At 36.2% G+C, this 16,441-nt stretch overlaps 1 protein-coding gene across 1 annotated transcript; it reads right to left on the bottom strand.

The window, feature by feature from the left end:
* Nucleotides 1-699: 699 nt before the first annotated feature.
* Nucleotides 700-16,395, bottom strand: LOC129260017 (SKI family transcriptional corepressor 1 homolog-B-like). Its single transcript, XM_054898114.2, has 4 exons — nt 14,502-16,395; nt 5,556-5,655; nt 3,552-3,632; nt 700-3,230 (listed from the first exon to the last, which is right to left on the bottom strand). The coding sequence occupies exons 1-4, from the start codon at nt 16,392-16,394 to the stop codon at nt 3,166-3,168; spliced, it is 2,139 nt and encodes a 712-aa protein (XP_054754089.2). The 5' UTR covers nt 16,395; the 3' UTR covers nt 700-3,165.
* Nucleotides 16,396-16,441: the final 46 nt, after the last annotated feature.

The raw sequence follows: 16,441 nt of genomic DNA, 5'->3' as shown, positions 1-16,441 counted from the left end.
ATGAGAGAACCTCATTCCACATTAAAAAAAATCCAGGTAAGAAGCTAAATATTGATTTCTAGATGCGGCTTCGCTCCACTTCTTCTTATTTTTTTTGCTAGTGTGTAATCCTAAGTCAGACATTATCGTAATCTTTATTAATTGATTTAAGGTTGGAACTTTAAACTCTCGGGGTCACGATCCTATACATTAATTATTATTTCAGTCGAGTGATGGGTGACGTGCATAAGGTGGAGTGAAATATAACCTTCCCCTTGATGAACCTGTCTTGTATGAAATAAATATTTCGAACTACACACTTAAGCAGATTAAAACGTGTTCAGATATCTTTATCAGCTCACGTTTTTATCTTTCCTTATTTGCAAAATACCAATGAAATGTGTCTGTATATAGCGAGATGTTCGAGCGAATTTGCTCCTTATTGAAAGACCTTCTTTGGCGTCATCTATCAAAGATGTTACTTTTTAATGATTTCGTGACGGATGCTTTTTCGGTTAAAGTATACATGTAGTTGATGAATTTACAAAGTGTGGTTTGTGTGGTGTTCAGAGAAAGAGATGAATGTGCTTGATATTTTGCCTTGTTAATAAAATTTTATTTCGTAATGTTGAAACTCCAAACTTCTGTAGCAGTTATCAAACATGTCAAAGCAGTGCAATGATAGAAACATTTTCAGTCCCATTCGCATGTATTTTTTTTATATAGTTTTATGAGAAGTTCTGAGGATTCGAAATGCCAGAAATTGGACGTACTCGATGTATGCTTATACGATTTTTATGACATTAGTAATAATTCAATACTCTTGTATATCAACATGGAAGGAAATATACAATTTAAGCTTTTAAACCAGGAAACCTGTTCGATATAATCACATTCTAATGAATTATACTTGAATATAATTATTCGTGTTTAATATAATGTGAACTTCATCTGCGGTAGGATACTAAATGTGGCAAACCAAATTACCTTAATTGAATTAAAGAAAAGTGTATTTGAAAAAGGATAGTATACAATACATCGCCTCGGGCATTTTTAGGAATTACACACTCATGGTACAACACAATCATGACAATGTACTGTTTCAAATGTAACTAATTTTACATGTTTAATGCCCTAGCAAAATTATGTGTACCACAATGACAATGATTATGTTTCATAAAACAGAGATGTGGATACTTGATAAACCCATCCTCATCTCAATGCCATGACCGGTCAATAGTACCAGTCATTAGCAAAATTAATGATCCTGTGAGTTTAAATAAACTAGTGGTCATGTGATTGATTTCGGCCAATCATTTGATTAGGATCAATGTCAGCATTTCATAAAGGGATTTGATGACTTGAATATGAAAACTTCAGTAATGAATAGAAAAAGTAGATGGAGGCTGGTCGAATTAAAGCGGAAGTTCACCCTATATCGCGATAATGGAAAAACTGCTCGTCTGTGGCGTGACAAAAAAAATAAAAATTCGGTTATTCTATGACGGATTTTTTCATCCAACCTTCACCAATATTTTTATCTATTCTTTCCGATGTTATTAGATCAAATTTATCATTAGGGTGAACTTCACCTTTAACGTAATGCAGACATATGCCATTGCCAAGGCTTACCCACCGTTACCTTGATCTTTTATCTAAATAACACGAAGCCGTCTCATAAGATGCAGGAATTTTCATTTCCAAAATGTCGACGTATGCTCATCCTTTTGACATGTTTGAACAATGCTCATTTGGTCATTAAAATAGGTTACCCTCGCTACGCCAGTATTTTAGCAGAATTAAAAAACGAACAAATTAGCCAGCGTGATTATGCTATAACGGCCTTCGTCAATTGATGAATTTTTGAATTATGCATTTGTAATGATCATGCGATTAAACGAGCAGTGAATGTGAATGGTATTACTGTGCTGAACTATCATTTGATATTTTCCACTAATCACCGATGGAAGTAAGAACGCAATTAAAATAGAAATGATATTGAATGACCTATGAGGCGTAGAAAAGTCGTAAATGAATTCAATATAGGAAATATCTCTCATCAAAATAATGCGTGTTATCTGTTTTTTATATCATTGATGAGGTATTTTGTTTTGTTTTTATTTTACTTCTTCATCTCACTTGCACTATACCTGTCGTGCATGGAGGTAAGGTTTTATGATATCAGCAAAGTTGCAGACCTAAATGCTATTGTTGATATTAATCCCACGGGCTTCATTTAATAATATCCTTATATATAGTTTTAATGGTCACTGTTATTTCATTAATTGAGATGATCATTATTTTGAATAATGATGTTTTAATGATAACTCCCAATTTCGATAATATAATGGAGAACGTGTGAAGAAGAGAGAAAAATAAAGAAGACGAGAAAGAAGAAGATTGAGAAAAAGAAGAAGGAGAAGAAGAAGAAGAAAATGCACTAGGTGGACTTGCTCTTTAAACGACTAATATTTTAGTTTCATTATTAGATTGATTTGTAGACTCTTGTTCAAAATGTAAATGATTGTAATTATCATTTAACGATGTTAAAAATAATATAAAATCTTAAAAAACTAAACATAACAGCGACATTGAAAATGCAAAAAAATATCAAGCAAAATCATGCACGATACATACGATTTACACTGAATGATTGTAACTCCTCAGTAAGAATTTGACAAGGGAAAATTACACATTATAGAGCAAACGTCCTTTAACGATAGATCAGCGTTCCTTCATATTTCAAGTTTATCATCTCATACCAATCTTTCTAAACTATAGACAATTCTCTCATAAATTAATGAAGGCATCATTTCAAACGAGATCTATTTCACTCTTTAATACATATGTAATACATACGCAATTTTCAACACATTTTCATGACAAATTACAAGGATTAAGAGTTAAAGGTGACAGTTTCAATTTCTGAAGTAAATTATAATAAGGAGGTGTTGAATGAATGAAGGATTGCACTCAAAGGGTGTTTAGGGGTAAGGACGTACACATTAAGAACATGCATTATGCGAGGGTCTTCGACCAACCGTAGGTATTGTCATGATTGTAGCCGCGACTTGGCCGTTGATTTTCAGCTGAAAATAGGGTAGGTATACATGGTATACATGGTATACGACGGAGTGAGCAACTCTTTGACTCGAGTAATTCTATCATTTCTTGGATATCCAACTTTCATGGGTTCTTGTTTTCCATACTACCAGGACTGTTGGAGCCGAAAATTCGTCTTAGATTTAAATCTAGATTGAAAGAGAGAAATGAAAGAGATAAAGATGATGGAGTTAGTAGGGAAAAGGGTAGGGGTAATTCTAACGCAGGGACCTATATCAACAAGAAATTATATGCAGTATATATAAATATAGCCTTAATTAAACAAAGATGGAAAATCCACTCTCAAAAGATGAAAATCGCACTAAAAAATAAAAGAAAAACTAAAATGTAACCCTTTTTTCAAACTCTCTTTTTCTTACTTAATTTTTTATATATTTCAATTCGCCTCTTCAACAATACCATTCATAATCAAGGGGCCGCCCCCCCCCTCTGCCCCTGATAGTATTTACCTTCGGCAGGAATGCTTGTCGTTGGACATTCTCCTTTCTGGATGATATCAACGTCGACCTCAGGTGATGGCGATCGATTTACTGCAAAAATATGAAAATCATTTCTCGTCTTTTTAACTTGCATGAATATTCACAAAAAGAAAGATGCAACCACAAATTATCAGTCATGTTGTTTAGGCCCATCATTGTCATCTCCGAAAAGGGTTTTGTCTCTCTGTAAATAATTATGTTCGACATAGAAGGGACATAATTATAGACCCTAAACTTGAAAAGGGGAAGGTTTGTTTAACAAAACAGCATCATGTACATTGTGGGTCAAGCATATCAACTAGGCAATATTCTATTATGAGCAGTTTATTAAAAAAGTTTTGAGTATTTTAGCTGAGATATTTTTTTAGTATGTTTCGAACAAATGCCCCCGGTCTTTTACAAAACTGACTTCGATGGAGCTTTTCAAGGGTGTATGTTATGCAACTTGCATCAAAGATCTTTACTTTCTTTAGTTCATTACATTAAAACAACTCTGATTCTCTTTGTCTTTTTAATACTTCAATCCAAATGTTCCAAGGGATATGATATATTTCATTATTTTATACCCGTATTGCTCCTGGTGAATACCAAACAAAACATTTTTTTACTCATTATCATCGTGAATGTTACTATATGATTATATTGTTTCAGGGTATACATTTTATTAATAATTTTCTATGTTTCTGTTATAAATCACGCTTATGATTTTGATAATCAAAAAGGTTGCTCGAAGCGGTTCTGTTTTCATATACCTATATACTCTTGTATAACCGACTTTACTTATTAATTGAATTGAATTTACCACTGAAAGTCTCGCCTTTTTCTTTCATCTCCTTTATAATACTGTATTGATAATGCGCATGTAGCCATTAATCATTGTTATTAATAAAATGTACAAGCCAAGGCCATATCAGAATTCAGGCTGGAAAAGAAGACCCCTAAATCACAAACTGCTCCACATTCAGAAAATAAGTACTTTTAAATGTTTAGGCCGAAACAATAACTTATTCCTAAAGAATTATATCCATACAATTTTGTAATTTATGAATTGCTATGGACCGGGGCTGGGGTGGGGCGGTCCTCGTGTCCAGACTTTATGTAGCGCGAAGGGCGAGGAAAGAGAGGGAGGAGGTATGGGCATAAGAAAAAAGAGTGAATTAACAACTTTCAGATTTTGAAAGTCGGGTGATCGGCCACACTATGAGTGACCCTTGAGTCACGTTAATGATTGGTTAAAAGGTGACACGACATTTTGCTCCTACGAACATTGATCCGCGGATTAAATTTCGTCTAAATGTAGGGTTAAGGTTTGGGTTGCAATAGGGTTTATGTTAGGTTTAGGGTAGGGTATAGTGTTAAACCCAGGGTTGACGTTGATCATTTTATAGTATGTGGAATTTAGAGCGGAGCAATAATATCCGGAGCAATAATCGCCGGAGCAAATGTCATGGAACCAAGGCACCCCTAATTCACTAAACCTGCAATTCGGTTAAAAAAAAATCTGAAAGTGCATGAGTGGACGAAACTTTACTTTGAACATACACGTTGATAAAAGTTTCAACATCGGTGACGGATTCAAGTAGCAGCACATCCTGCCCTTGCCCGCACCCCTCCTCTTTGAGAGTTAATCTGTTAATTAGTGGACAAGACTGTTGTGCATACGCAATAATTGAACATTTTCCCCCATTTTTTTTTTTTTTTTGGGGGGGGGCTTGTCAAAATTCTGCTGTCACAATCAGGAGTGAAGAATCGGGAGTGAAGACCTTGTTTTTATGCATGTTTTGCTATTTTTTTTCTGAACAAAAATGCATCCCCCTTGGAAAAACCTGGATCCGCCCCTGATTATTATTGTATTAATCCAACAGACCTTATGAGTTTTCAAAAGTCAATGTCCTTGCACAGACTTTGTTGGTAAAGGGGTGTGTGGAAGGGGTGGTGATAAACAGAGTCTATTTTTTATAGCATAATACTTACGTTTTGTTGCTTGACCTTCTAGGGATGAGCCATTTTTAGAGGACATTTCGTCAACGTTTCCTTTTCCGGTCTCTGACATTCCAACGCAGATATCTGTATTCTAAAAATAAATGAATGAGGTAAAATTAATAATTCTACTATAATAATAGTCAGATAATAATGATAATAGTAGTAGTAGTATAGTAGTATAGTAGTAGTAGTAGTAGTAGTAGTAGTAGTAGTAATAATAATTATGAACAACAAATAAAATCACAATATTCAATAGTTTATATACACAAATTTATATCTTTTTGTTGGGGTGGTTGCTGTTAATGTTGCAGAATAGTAGAAAACAAGAAGGGCAAGGTGCACAACCACTAAAAAGAGTAGATGCAACATTTAGAAAGGGTTGTCACTCCTCCTATATAATGTAAATGTAGATTTACCCGTAACTTTCCATTTTGTAGAATGATTCAGAGAATGAATGGGGGTAGCAGCCCCAATAGAACCCCCCCCCCACCCCTTCACTTAAAATAATGATCTTTTATATCACAGCAAGGCCGGCTTGCGTTCATTTCTCAGAAAAGTCATATTCTGAAAATATGTATACAGGTAATGTGCTTGTACTTTAACTATGTCCACATTCTTCAAGCATACAAAAGCGCAACAGGCCGTTTGTGCACGATTCTGTCATTTTAATCAACCCAAAGTGCACCCCTTCTTTACCGAACATGACGCTTAATTGGTCAATATTTAGTCGGATGGTGTTTTCGAGAGAGTATAATAGCTATAACGTTACTGAGCACGGTCGGTCAGGCCTGCCGTGATCGCCGCAGCTCGACTGCATGTCCACCCGGCGAGGTTCTGGTCGAATAAATCCTTCACACTCTGCTAAATTTACATTAATCTATCACCCTTATCCTCGTCCAAGAAAATATTCACATAATACCGATAGCAAGTCGCCCTTTGATTAATTTTCCGCTTCGCTTCAGTTTCATCTCAAAAAAGCTTTTTAATAAACGTGCGAGAAAATGAAGAGGTATTAAAGGAACCCATTCTCGTGTTCCCATTCCATAGTATATACTCTACTTTCTGTTCTTTATGGAATATGACTATTACCAATGTTGGCCGTGACGTTTGGCCTGAATGGTATGATTTTATACATGAATAACTTTCAATCTACTTTCATAAGCCGTGAAAGGAGCTCTCAGCATTGATGCCATAAGTACTAATTACACACGGTTAATTATGATTGTTTAATTTGACTATGAGTATGAAAGCATTATTATATTAAGGGGGGGGGGTTGGCCAAAAAGTCAAACATTGAAAGCTTCATTATCAGTTTTTACAGGTACACTACTGCATAATCTGACAGCGACAAGTAATAGTTTTTACAACACTGATAATGTTTGGAAATCATAAACAATGAAATAAATAAGTTAAATCGGATTGATCTACAGTGCGTATCAAAAAAAAGTTTACACTTCGAAAAAACCCTGGGGATTTAAAAATATACAACATGTTGGTATTTTTTTCACATATAATCTTGGGTTTTGGTCTCATCTATCCAATGAAAGTAAAAGTTTTGACAGAATGTTACGCTTGAGTGAGCACTGTCCATTTTTTAAAAGCTCGCACAAGTCTGTTTGCGCAGAAATGCTCGTTTTCACCCTGTGTCAAGGGGAAAGGGCGAAATTGAAATAAAACGGATACATTCAAGCATTTTGTAACAATTTTGCCACCCATATTGAAATTTCAACACTTAGTAAGCACAACATTTAACCTTTTAGTGCCAGCTGGATCTGAGGACATAACTAAATCTGAACAAAAGTTTATATCAGACATCTCTAGCATTTTTTCACTAAGTTTTTATCATTTAAAGTGGGTTTACATTTCATTTTTCATTTAATACTTGTTTATCCACACTTTTTCCAAGCTTGACAATGATTAACAAAATGAAAATCAAGCCTATAGGCCATTTCATGTAGATCACAGCTCAGTGTAAAGCAATATCGTCACGATAGCATCGGTGTGTGGGGAGTGGTGTGGGGTGCAATGCACTCTTTGAAGTGTTTTTGGCAAGGAAACAAGTTAAAAAAGGTAAAAGATATCTTCAAATTATTTTTACTAGCTAAAATCCACGTGTTCTTCATGATTAAGGTCTACTTTTATTCACATAACTATTTCAAAGTTCTGCGCAAATCATTTTTCACTAACTTTTCAAAAGTAAGTGGTGCTCACTCAAGCGGAAATATTTTTCGACAGTTATATCGTCATTTGCTTAAATGGATCTGTACCAATGTTAGAATGTGGAAAAATCTTCAGGATATTACAAATGTATAATTTTTAAAGGATTTTTGTAAGTGTAAACTTTTTTTTGATACGCACTGTATAGTCTTGATTAGAGTTTTAGCGTATATAACTGACGTTCTCTATTTTGATAATTCATGACATAATTCTGTATTTTTTTCAGTCGAAACATATCACGTACAATAATAACAATAATATTGTGATGAGAATTATTACTTCGACTTGAACTCCAATACTAATTTGCATTTAATAAATTCATCTTATCTTTATAGCCCCTTCACTGACAAAAAAGTATAGATTAGGGACATGTCAAATTCGTTAATATTGCACAGGGATTTGAACCTTGTATCCAATTGTTAAAAGTAGACTTGCCCTCTGGTCCACACCAATTTAGTTTTTATTTTCAACATATTTTGCTATTTTCCAATATAATTTCGCCTCTCGTCAGCTATTTAAGCCTCCGAAGATGCTCTAAGGGTATGGATTGCAATTTTTTTCAAGTTGGGGGAGGAACACCTAAAATAGTGCACATAAACTTTTCTGCACACTATTAATGAAATATGAATCATAATTTGGCAATTTTCACGACCAAGACAATAATGAGATAGAAAAAGAAGGGACTTGAAAAACAAAAAGGTTTTAATATGATACGAATTTTATAATATTAGTCCGAATCTACAAAACAGTAAGATTTTTGTATAAAACGAGCAAAAATGTTCTCACTCGATTCGCTCACTCGCAGTTTTTTTAATTATTATTATTATTTTTTTTCCCCCATACGCAATGTTTGGCCTCTTCAAATATTTTATATAATATAACACAATTACTTTAAGACACAACACTCCCATGATCCGCCACTCCAATTATTGTGATAGCAATATAAAGTATATGATATAATTTCCTTAATGCCTTTAGAATAAAAAAGATGATAATCTCTGGAGAAAATTATCCAGTATCTTCGTCAATTCGTTTATAATCTATCAAAAAGAGGAGGCGCGATAGCTCAGTCGGTAGAGCGGGGGACTCGTATTCCGGTGACCCGGGTTCGATTCTCACTTGGTGCGCTAGTGCCCTTTGGTAAGGCATTAATCCTCAGTACCAGGTCCTTCGGAGAGGACCTTAAGCCGTCGGTCCTCTGGTTGCTTGCTTACAAGCATTCATGCTTTCTTAGCAATCAGGTAAAAAATCACCACCACCAATACCAATTTCCATCTATCTAAAATCACAAGTTAATTGTATATGAGTGAACGCTGGTCTCATCTTCGGTGAGCAAACATGGAGATCGAGATTGTCACATACGGATCGCGTAATCACTCTTCTGTGACGGAACTTTAATAAACTTGATTAATCCATTTCTTTCTCTAAAAAAAAGAAAAGAAAAGAAAGAAAACCCCTGGTATTGACACGTCGAGATGGGTAATCAGTTTGATTAACGCTACACCCAGAGGCACGCACAATGCCGCTGCAATCCCCCACGTCTCTACGCATGCCATGGCCGCGATCATCGGCTCCTGATTAACGCTTGCCGATGGTTTCATAATAGCTATTCGTGCCATGAGTACGCTAATACAAAAATATATTTCATTATTTTCACAAAAGAGGCAGTATCCATAACGGAAAATAAAACACTTTCCCTAGAAAACGGGAAAAATATCTAATGTTTTTGATTCAGTCACGCTCATAGTGCATATCAGCGTTGTCATAATAGGATGATTATCTTGAGCCCTAATTTCACAAAACCAGACTGCATGTGTTTTACATAGTAGGCCTTGTGCATCAAGTAATACCAAGTCAAAATGACATTAATTATAACAAAAAAATGAGAACTTGTAAATAAATCATGCATGTCGGTATGTATGTTGACTGTATAAAACAGCCCTTTATTAATTGTATTGCCATACACCTTTTTACGTTCTATGAAAAAAATAACATCAACGGCAATTTTTTTTATCAAGAGACCAAACATAAAAAAAGATATTCGGGGGGGGGGGGCATGGGGAATGATAGAGTATCTATGCATTCTTAATGATATTCTGATCAAGGGCAGGTTAACTAATCATGAAGCATATCTACTACTTCGGTGAATCTAAAAGCCAATTGTTAAAATTTAGATAAGTAACTCATCAGAAACCGAATGGAACTCTATTTAGAAATTCCAAGGTTCTAGTCAAATGAACATTCGTTTAAAAGGGTATTAAATCTTTGAAATGTCCCTCTGATAATATTTTTATAATGGAAATATTCTTATATTCTATGACAGTGGAAATGCGAAAAGATAGACCGTATACCGTTACTGGATCACTTTGGTCTTACAGGTCTTAAACAAAATCTTTTTCTGCGGAAATCATTTTGATCACAAAGTCATGATCAGGATATTATTTTTTTTATTTTTTTAATATTTATTTTCCACTCGTGGGCTGGATGGCCCTCTTCAGCCACGTTTAAAAAAAATACAAACATACAATATACAAACAAATACATATATTATAAAAGAAAACATATATCAATCCTATACATAATTTACCAGCAAGAAATAATCGTGTCCTTATCATAGACATAGCAGTGGCGGTCACCAAAAAATGATGACCTTAACCTTTCCAGGTAACGATGTGATATTTTTTCCTTGCTGTTAATTCTTTCTCGAAGGAAAACAAGATCGAAATACAAATAGGAATGAATCACAATCTCTGACAACATGATGAATATAATGTATTTACAAATTTCCATAATTTTAATCGCGGCAAATACTCTCATTCCGACTTGTTCGATAATTCCCAACAGGGAGTATGCCTCCTTCGTTATCCGTCGCCAAACTGTCGTAAACGCCCCTCCAATTATAGTTGAATAACAGTTATCTTTTAAATTGTTAGCTTTAATTCGAAACCTTACGAGTTCTTCAGTCCACCGGGGGTACGATTCGCTTGAAGCTATTCGCTGATATAGTTCAATTATTATCAAACAGGTTTCAAAGGGGAATTAGCAAGCTCGAATTGATGGCAATGAAATTGGATTTAACAACATGCCACGTCGAGGCGATGTAGTTATTTGCTTTGACATGTTAAATAAAACATATCAGTGTTAGAATTTGTATTATGTTCATTGTTCTCTTGATAGTAGGGGCTGGGTCGTTTTCGATTTTTGTTAGTGAGACAATGAAGTATGTATTTACTTTGACATTTTGAATAAGCAAATTAAACAATGTCATAAACATGTGCTTTATTAACTGGCCGTTTTACAGGCTTAGATGTATTGCACTCTTTGTTATTGAAATATATTTATATACATGTATCTATTTCAGATAGGGGATTTTTTTTTTTATTTTTTTTTTTTTTTGGGGGGGGAACCTTAAAGTAACGTCATTTACGTTATTTTGTTTTCTTATATTGAATAATAGGGGTATCCCTCTTCCTTATATTTTTCTTCAATTCATTTCAATTTCAATTTCGATTCTTGCTTCCGTTTCGCTTATAATAATGATGATAACAACGAGCATCATCATCATCATCATCACCCCCAACGTCATCATCATCATCGTCATCATCGTCATCATCATCATCATCATCATCATCATCTTTATCGTCGTCATCATCATCATCATCATCGTCATCATCATCATCATCATCACCATCATCATCATCACCACCAACGTCATCACATCATCATTATCATCATCATCATCATCATCATCATCATCATCATCATCACCATCATCATCATCACCACCAACGTCATCATCATCATTATCATCATCATCATCATCATCATCATCATCATCATCACCATCATCATCATCATCACCAACAACCTTAAATTGCAGCTGATGATGATGATAAAGATAAATTCAATAGTGATGACAAAAAGGACCCCAAACTTTGATTAATTACACTGATATCTCCTAGACGGGTATTTCATGGCAGAACTGTGATTAAATCCATTTCTAAGAATCATTATGTCATGCCTATCATTCATGTTAATACATAACAAAAGATTCATGTTACTATGATAATTCAAGCAATATGAAGCATAACCTATTGTGTGACATTAATTCATCTCTGGTTGAATAATGGCAGGAGTTCTGATGTTTTCGGTGAGAGCGAGATCGAACGCCCAGAAGCGTAAAAAACCTTCGTCAGTGATCACGTTTTGTGCGCCGCCCGAGCATTAATTCTTGATTAAGAATCTATTCGCGTCGATATTGTGTTCATCAATTCGTTGTTTTCTCTCCCATTCAATCTGTAGAGAGGTAATCACTGATATATCTTGAGGGTTAGCCTTTGTATACGCATTGCAGCTGACAATGCCACTAGTCATGCTTGCGGGAATGTTACCCGTGATTAGACTTGTTTTTATGACAGGAGGCAGGATAGTCGACTCCCTTACACTGCGCAAATGATGCACGGCTCTTTGTATACACAAGTAGTACAAGTTTCTAAAGTATTATTGCAGATAACTAACTGTACGCCTATTGGAATTATCTAACGAAATTTGAATGGTTTGATTCCTACAATTTTATTCAAAACAAGAAATTACTCCCAAAGACCATGAGCTGTTTATCTATAGCAGGTTTGAGTAACTAAATATTAGGGTAATTTGATTTCATTGTTATTTAAGATTTAGTTGAAAAAAAATCGCCCCCTCCCCAAAACCCCCAAGAACAAATAAATAAAAATTCGTGATCTTCATAAAAGAAACTTAAGTGCGAAGAGTGAAACATGAAACTGCTTTCTGCGTAAATATTACGTTAAAATCTGTCAAAATTTTTCTTTTTCATGGTCATTATTTCTTGCCTACTCGCTTCACCCTCTCGCTACTATTTTGAAATTCCTCCGTAGGCCTATGCCATGATCTGTCCCCTCAACCTTTTTTTTTATTCATTACGAGAGAGGGGAAGAGATAGTGCTCCTTATATATACGTCAACTCAACCCTTATTATCAAATTAAAAAATGCCTTATCCTAACAATTAATATCTTTGTTTTTTCTGTAGGTTTCACCGATGCAATTATAAAGATAAGCGTAATCATGCTTTGAGTTATTAATCATAAAAAATGAATAAACTTCATAAAAGTGAAATAAAATGTATATTTATTCAAACCCTATTTTTGCTTTACATCGACTCAAATAGGTGTCTAAGGGGCATTAATCTGGACCGTCCTCATTGGATTTAATTAAGTAACTCGTATAGTTCCCTTATACGTTCGAAACAATATTAAGCACTGAAAATCATATTATGGCTCGGCTTTGTCTAAAGGCATAATTATTATTTCATAAGCGACGACCAAAACTAATTAAAATCGGCCATGCTCTTTTGAAAATACCAAACAAGGGATATATATTTTTATTATTGGTTGGACCCCTTAGAAGAATTGCTTTCAGCTGAAAAGGGTGTTCCACCGATGAGTGGAAATAAATAAATAGCATTTAAAAATATAAATTGAACGGGATTATTATGATGATGATAATAACAAAAATAATGATACGGAAGTTAAATGAATACAGGAATTGCAGTAAATATTGCAGCGATAACATTAATAAGGATTTAAGAGTAAGAAACGAAAGAACTTCAAAAACAAATGACAAGAAATAGGTTCTTGATAATAGTTTGAAAATTACTTTTGAGAAAACAATAATGTTCCATGTCAGCTTTGAAGGCTTCGAAAGTTTCGAACAGCATATTTTGTTCGTCGTCTGCATGGAGTCACTTCAGACATTTACCGAACAGTCTTTTTGTCAGGATTACCTTACCTAGTATATTTTTGCAAACTTCTTCATCCATGATTGTTTCAGATCTTAATTACGACACGACACGATGGAAAACATAATTTTATATGGTCAGTAAATGTTCTACTTTGTGCCAAGGTTGTGAATAGTTAAAGGGGAATCCTACCCAAATAAAAACCTGTTTTTGTGAGGAAAAGAAATATCAGACAAGGTGATAGGTGAAAGTTTGAACAATATTTTACAAACAACAAGAAAGTTATGGATTTTTAAAAGTTGTAAATATTGGTGATCACTATATCCATGGAGACTTCAAATTGGCCGCATGTGTGATGTCATAGTGATGTAAGGCAAGGACTACTCTTCCATGTACTCCAATACATATTCTGGCTAAAATGTCATTTTTCCAAAAAGTTTTATTTCAAATTATATTTTTCTTTCATGAGGACATAAAACAATATACGACCTGGGTTATATTTAGATTACTTCCCCTGGGGAATGGGTACTTAGGAGAAAACCACAAATCCCTGATAATAAAGTACATGGCCTGTGGGAAAGTTGTCCTTGCCCCTTGTCATAATTTACTTACCCAGTTGCCAATTTGAAATCTACATAGTATTAATGATCTCAATTTTAAAGCAGCTATAACTTTCTTATTGCTTGTCCGATTTCTTTCAAACTTTCACCATTCCGTTTAATTTATTTTTCTTCTTCCCAACACAACATTTTATGGCAAGGCTAGATTCCCCTTTAAGAATACGCGTCCACATCGGCCGTTTCTTCAATCAAATTATGATTATCGAGAGAAGTTCACACATGGTTTTCTACAAGAGATTATCATGAAAAAATAGAAAGATGTATTTTATATGCGTCTTCTATACACGACCTTAAATATTGTTACAATAAATGTTAAAGTTGGCAAGCAGTATATGCACACATACCTCAAGTTTTGAATCCGGTGATTCGCAAGATGTAGAGGCCTCTGCATCTTGAATGACAGAAGACGGGTTCGTTTTTCCTTCTCCAAAGTCTCCATTCTTCGTTTTGCGCTCACACTCCTTCCTCGCTACTCGGAAAAGAAGATCGTCCAATCTCTTCTCTCGTTGCTGTCTCCAGAGAAAAGCCGTCCCTTCTCTTGCTTCACGACCCCACGGTTTGTCATCGAGGAAATACCTGGCAATGTCCGTCTGCCTTGTAGGTAAACTTCCCGATGCTGGATGATCACGGGTAGGAAACGATTCCTTGATCCGGAAGATATCAGCTGGACTGGGATCATGGGAGGATTTCTTTACGATGTGGTGGATGAATGATGAAGGGTCACCTCCTCGAAGGGGTGACTCTCCTGATTGTGATCGAAGAGACATGGCAGAATCTGTCATCTCAACCCCGTTTGCCATGACAGGACGGAAAGCCGATCCATAGTGGAATTCCGCTTTATCCGGGATCTTGATATCTCTTAGATTGAAATGGCGCTCAGCAAGAGAGAAACGGGCCTTTTCCCAGTTCTCAAGATCGCGCAGTGCTTCGTCATCTCTAGAATTGCCTTCGATATCCGCAAGAGCCAAAGAGTCTTTGCTTAAAGAATGAACACGCTGATCAGCTAAACCTTTTAATTCGAACGGAGGCAAATCCCTCGGGAAGTGAGCCGCCAATGGAGATATCAAACTTGGTGTCTTCGGCCAGAATGATGCAGCCAATGGATATGGGAGCTTTCCGCCATTTGAAAGATATTCAGCGTATATGTTTCTGTTGGCAAGGGCATGTGCTGAGAACTGTTGTCGAAGCTTAGTGGTACCGTTAGCGTAAAGTTGGGCCGCTGCCATTGAGTTGTCTTCAACCGATGGAGTAGGTGGTCTGTTGGCCTGAGGCGTATGGATGTTGCTGCCGCCAATAGCCGCTGAAGAAAGAAAGTAATCGAGTCGAGGATCAATAGAACATGATGAACTGGGTCTGAGCTGAATAACAGGATCCGATTCCTGATAATTCAATGACTGTCTCTTGCGTTTCGTTATGGGTGGACTCGACGAGATAGCTTCGCTAGATTGGAGGGACGGAGAATGGGATGTTGATGAAGAAGGGTTTGATCGTTTGCGACTTCCGCCATTGAACATTGCTTTGACGTCCTCCCAAGCTTGGAGGAGATCATCATCTGGTTTCCGATCTATTAGATGGATGTGTCGTCTCCAGGAATTAAAATTCGCTGCATCTGGAGGACGATACTTCGAGTCGGCGATGCGATGGGTGTGAAATATAAATTTATTCGGGGAGAAGTACAAGCCGCAATAGACACATTTGATGCATTTTGCTCTTGAGCTGTTGTACCGTGATGGAACAAAGTCTCCCCGGCACCCCCATGCGCATTCATGGTAGACATCGAAAGCAAAGTTGTCTGGGAGCTTTGGGGGTCGACTTTCGCACAGGAATGACTTGCACAGTCGTTCAGCTTCGCGTTTGGTAATCATCCCACATCGGCGGGAGCTGACTGGCATGGCACCTGCACGACGCAGCATCTCCAGTTGGACAGGTGTGCACTGGACGCAGGTGACACCAAGTGCCACTCGTCTGTTGTGAATCTCATTGTAGCTGAATTTCCTGAGGAGTGTGTTGGATATTTGAGCGAGGCATAGTCGCTCCTTACCGTCGATATAGATGGCAGCGATTGGGGTGCTGAAGAGAACGACAGTGTGGCACTGGTTCGGTGACATCAAAGGACGAGGTGTGGATCCTGGGGTCTGGGGCGAGGATGGGGAACCCGGACTGTCTGGATGTCTCAGACTATCCAACATGGTGGGACTGCTCCCTGATAAATGAGAGGATGTGAATGACTCGTCCATATGAATCTGTAGGGATTAAACAAATGAATCACATTCATTACAAATCA

Source organism: Lytechinus pictus, unplaced genomic scaffold, assembly GCF_037042905.1.
Source record: "Lytechinus pictus isolate F3 Inbred unplaced genomic scaffold, Lp3.0 scaffold_19, whole genome shotgun sequence".
Taxonomy (NCBI): Eukaryota; Metazoa; Echinodermata; class Echinoidea; order Temnopleuroida; family Toxopneustidae; genus Lytechinus; species Lytechinus pictus.
This window is presented reverse-complemented; position numbering and strand designations above follow the sequence as displayed.

Excerpts from the sequence above, each read along its gene's own strand:
- LOC129260017 (XM_054898114.2), bottom strand. The coding sequence starts at position 16,394 with ATGGACGAGTCATTCACATCCTCTCATTTATCAGGGAGCAGTCCCACC. Across the intron at positions 5,656-14,501 it reads CACCGGATTCAAAACTTGAG|AATACAGATATCTGCGTTGG; the intron begins GTATGTGTGCAT and ends ATTTATTTTTAG. Across the intron at positions 3,231-3,551 it reads GACAAGCATTCCTGCCGAAG|ATTTAAATCTAAGACGAATT; the intron begins GTAAATACTATC and ends CTTTCAATCTAG.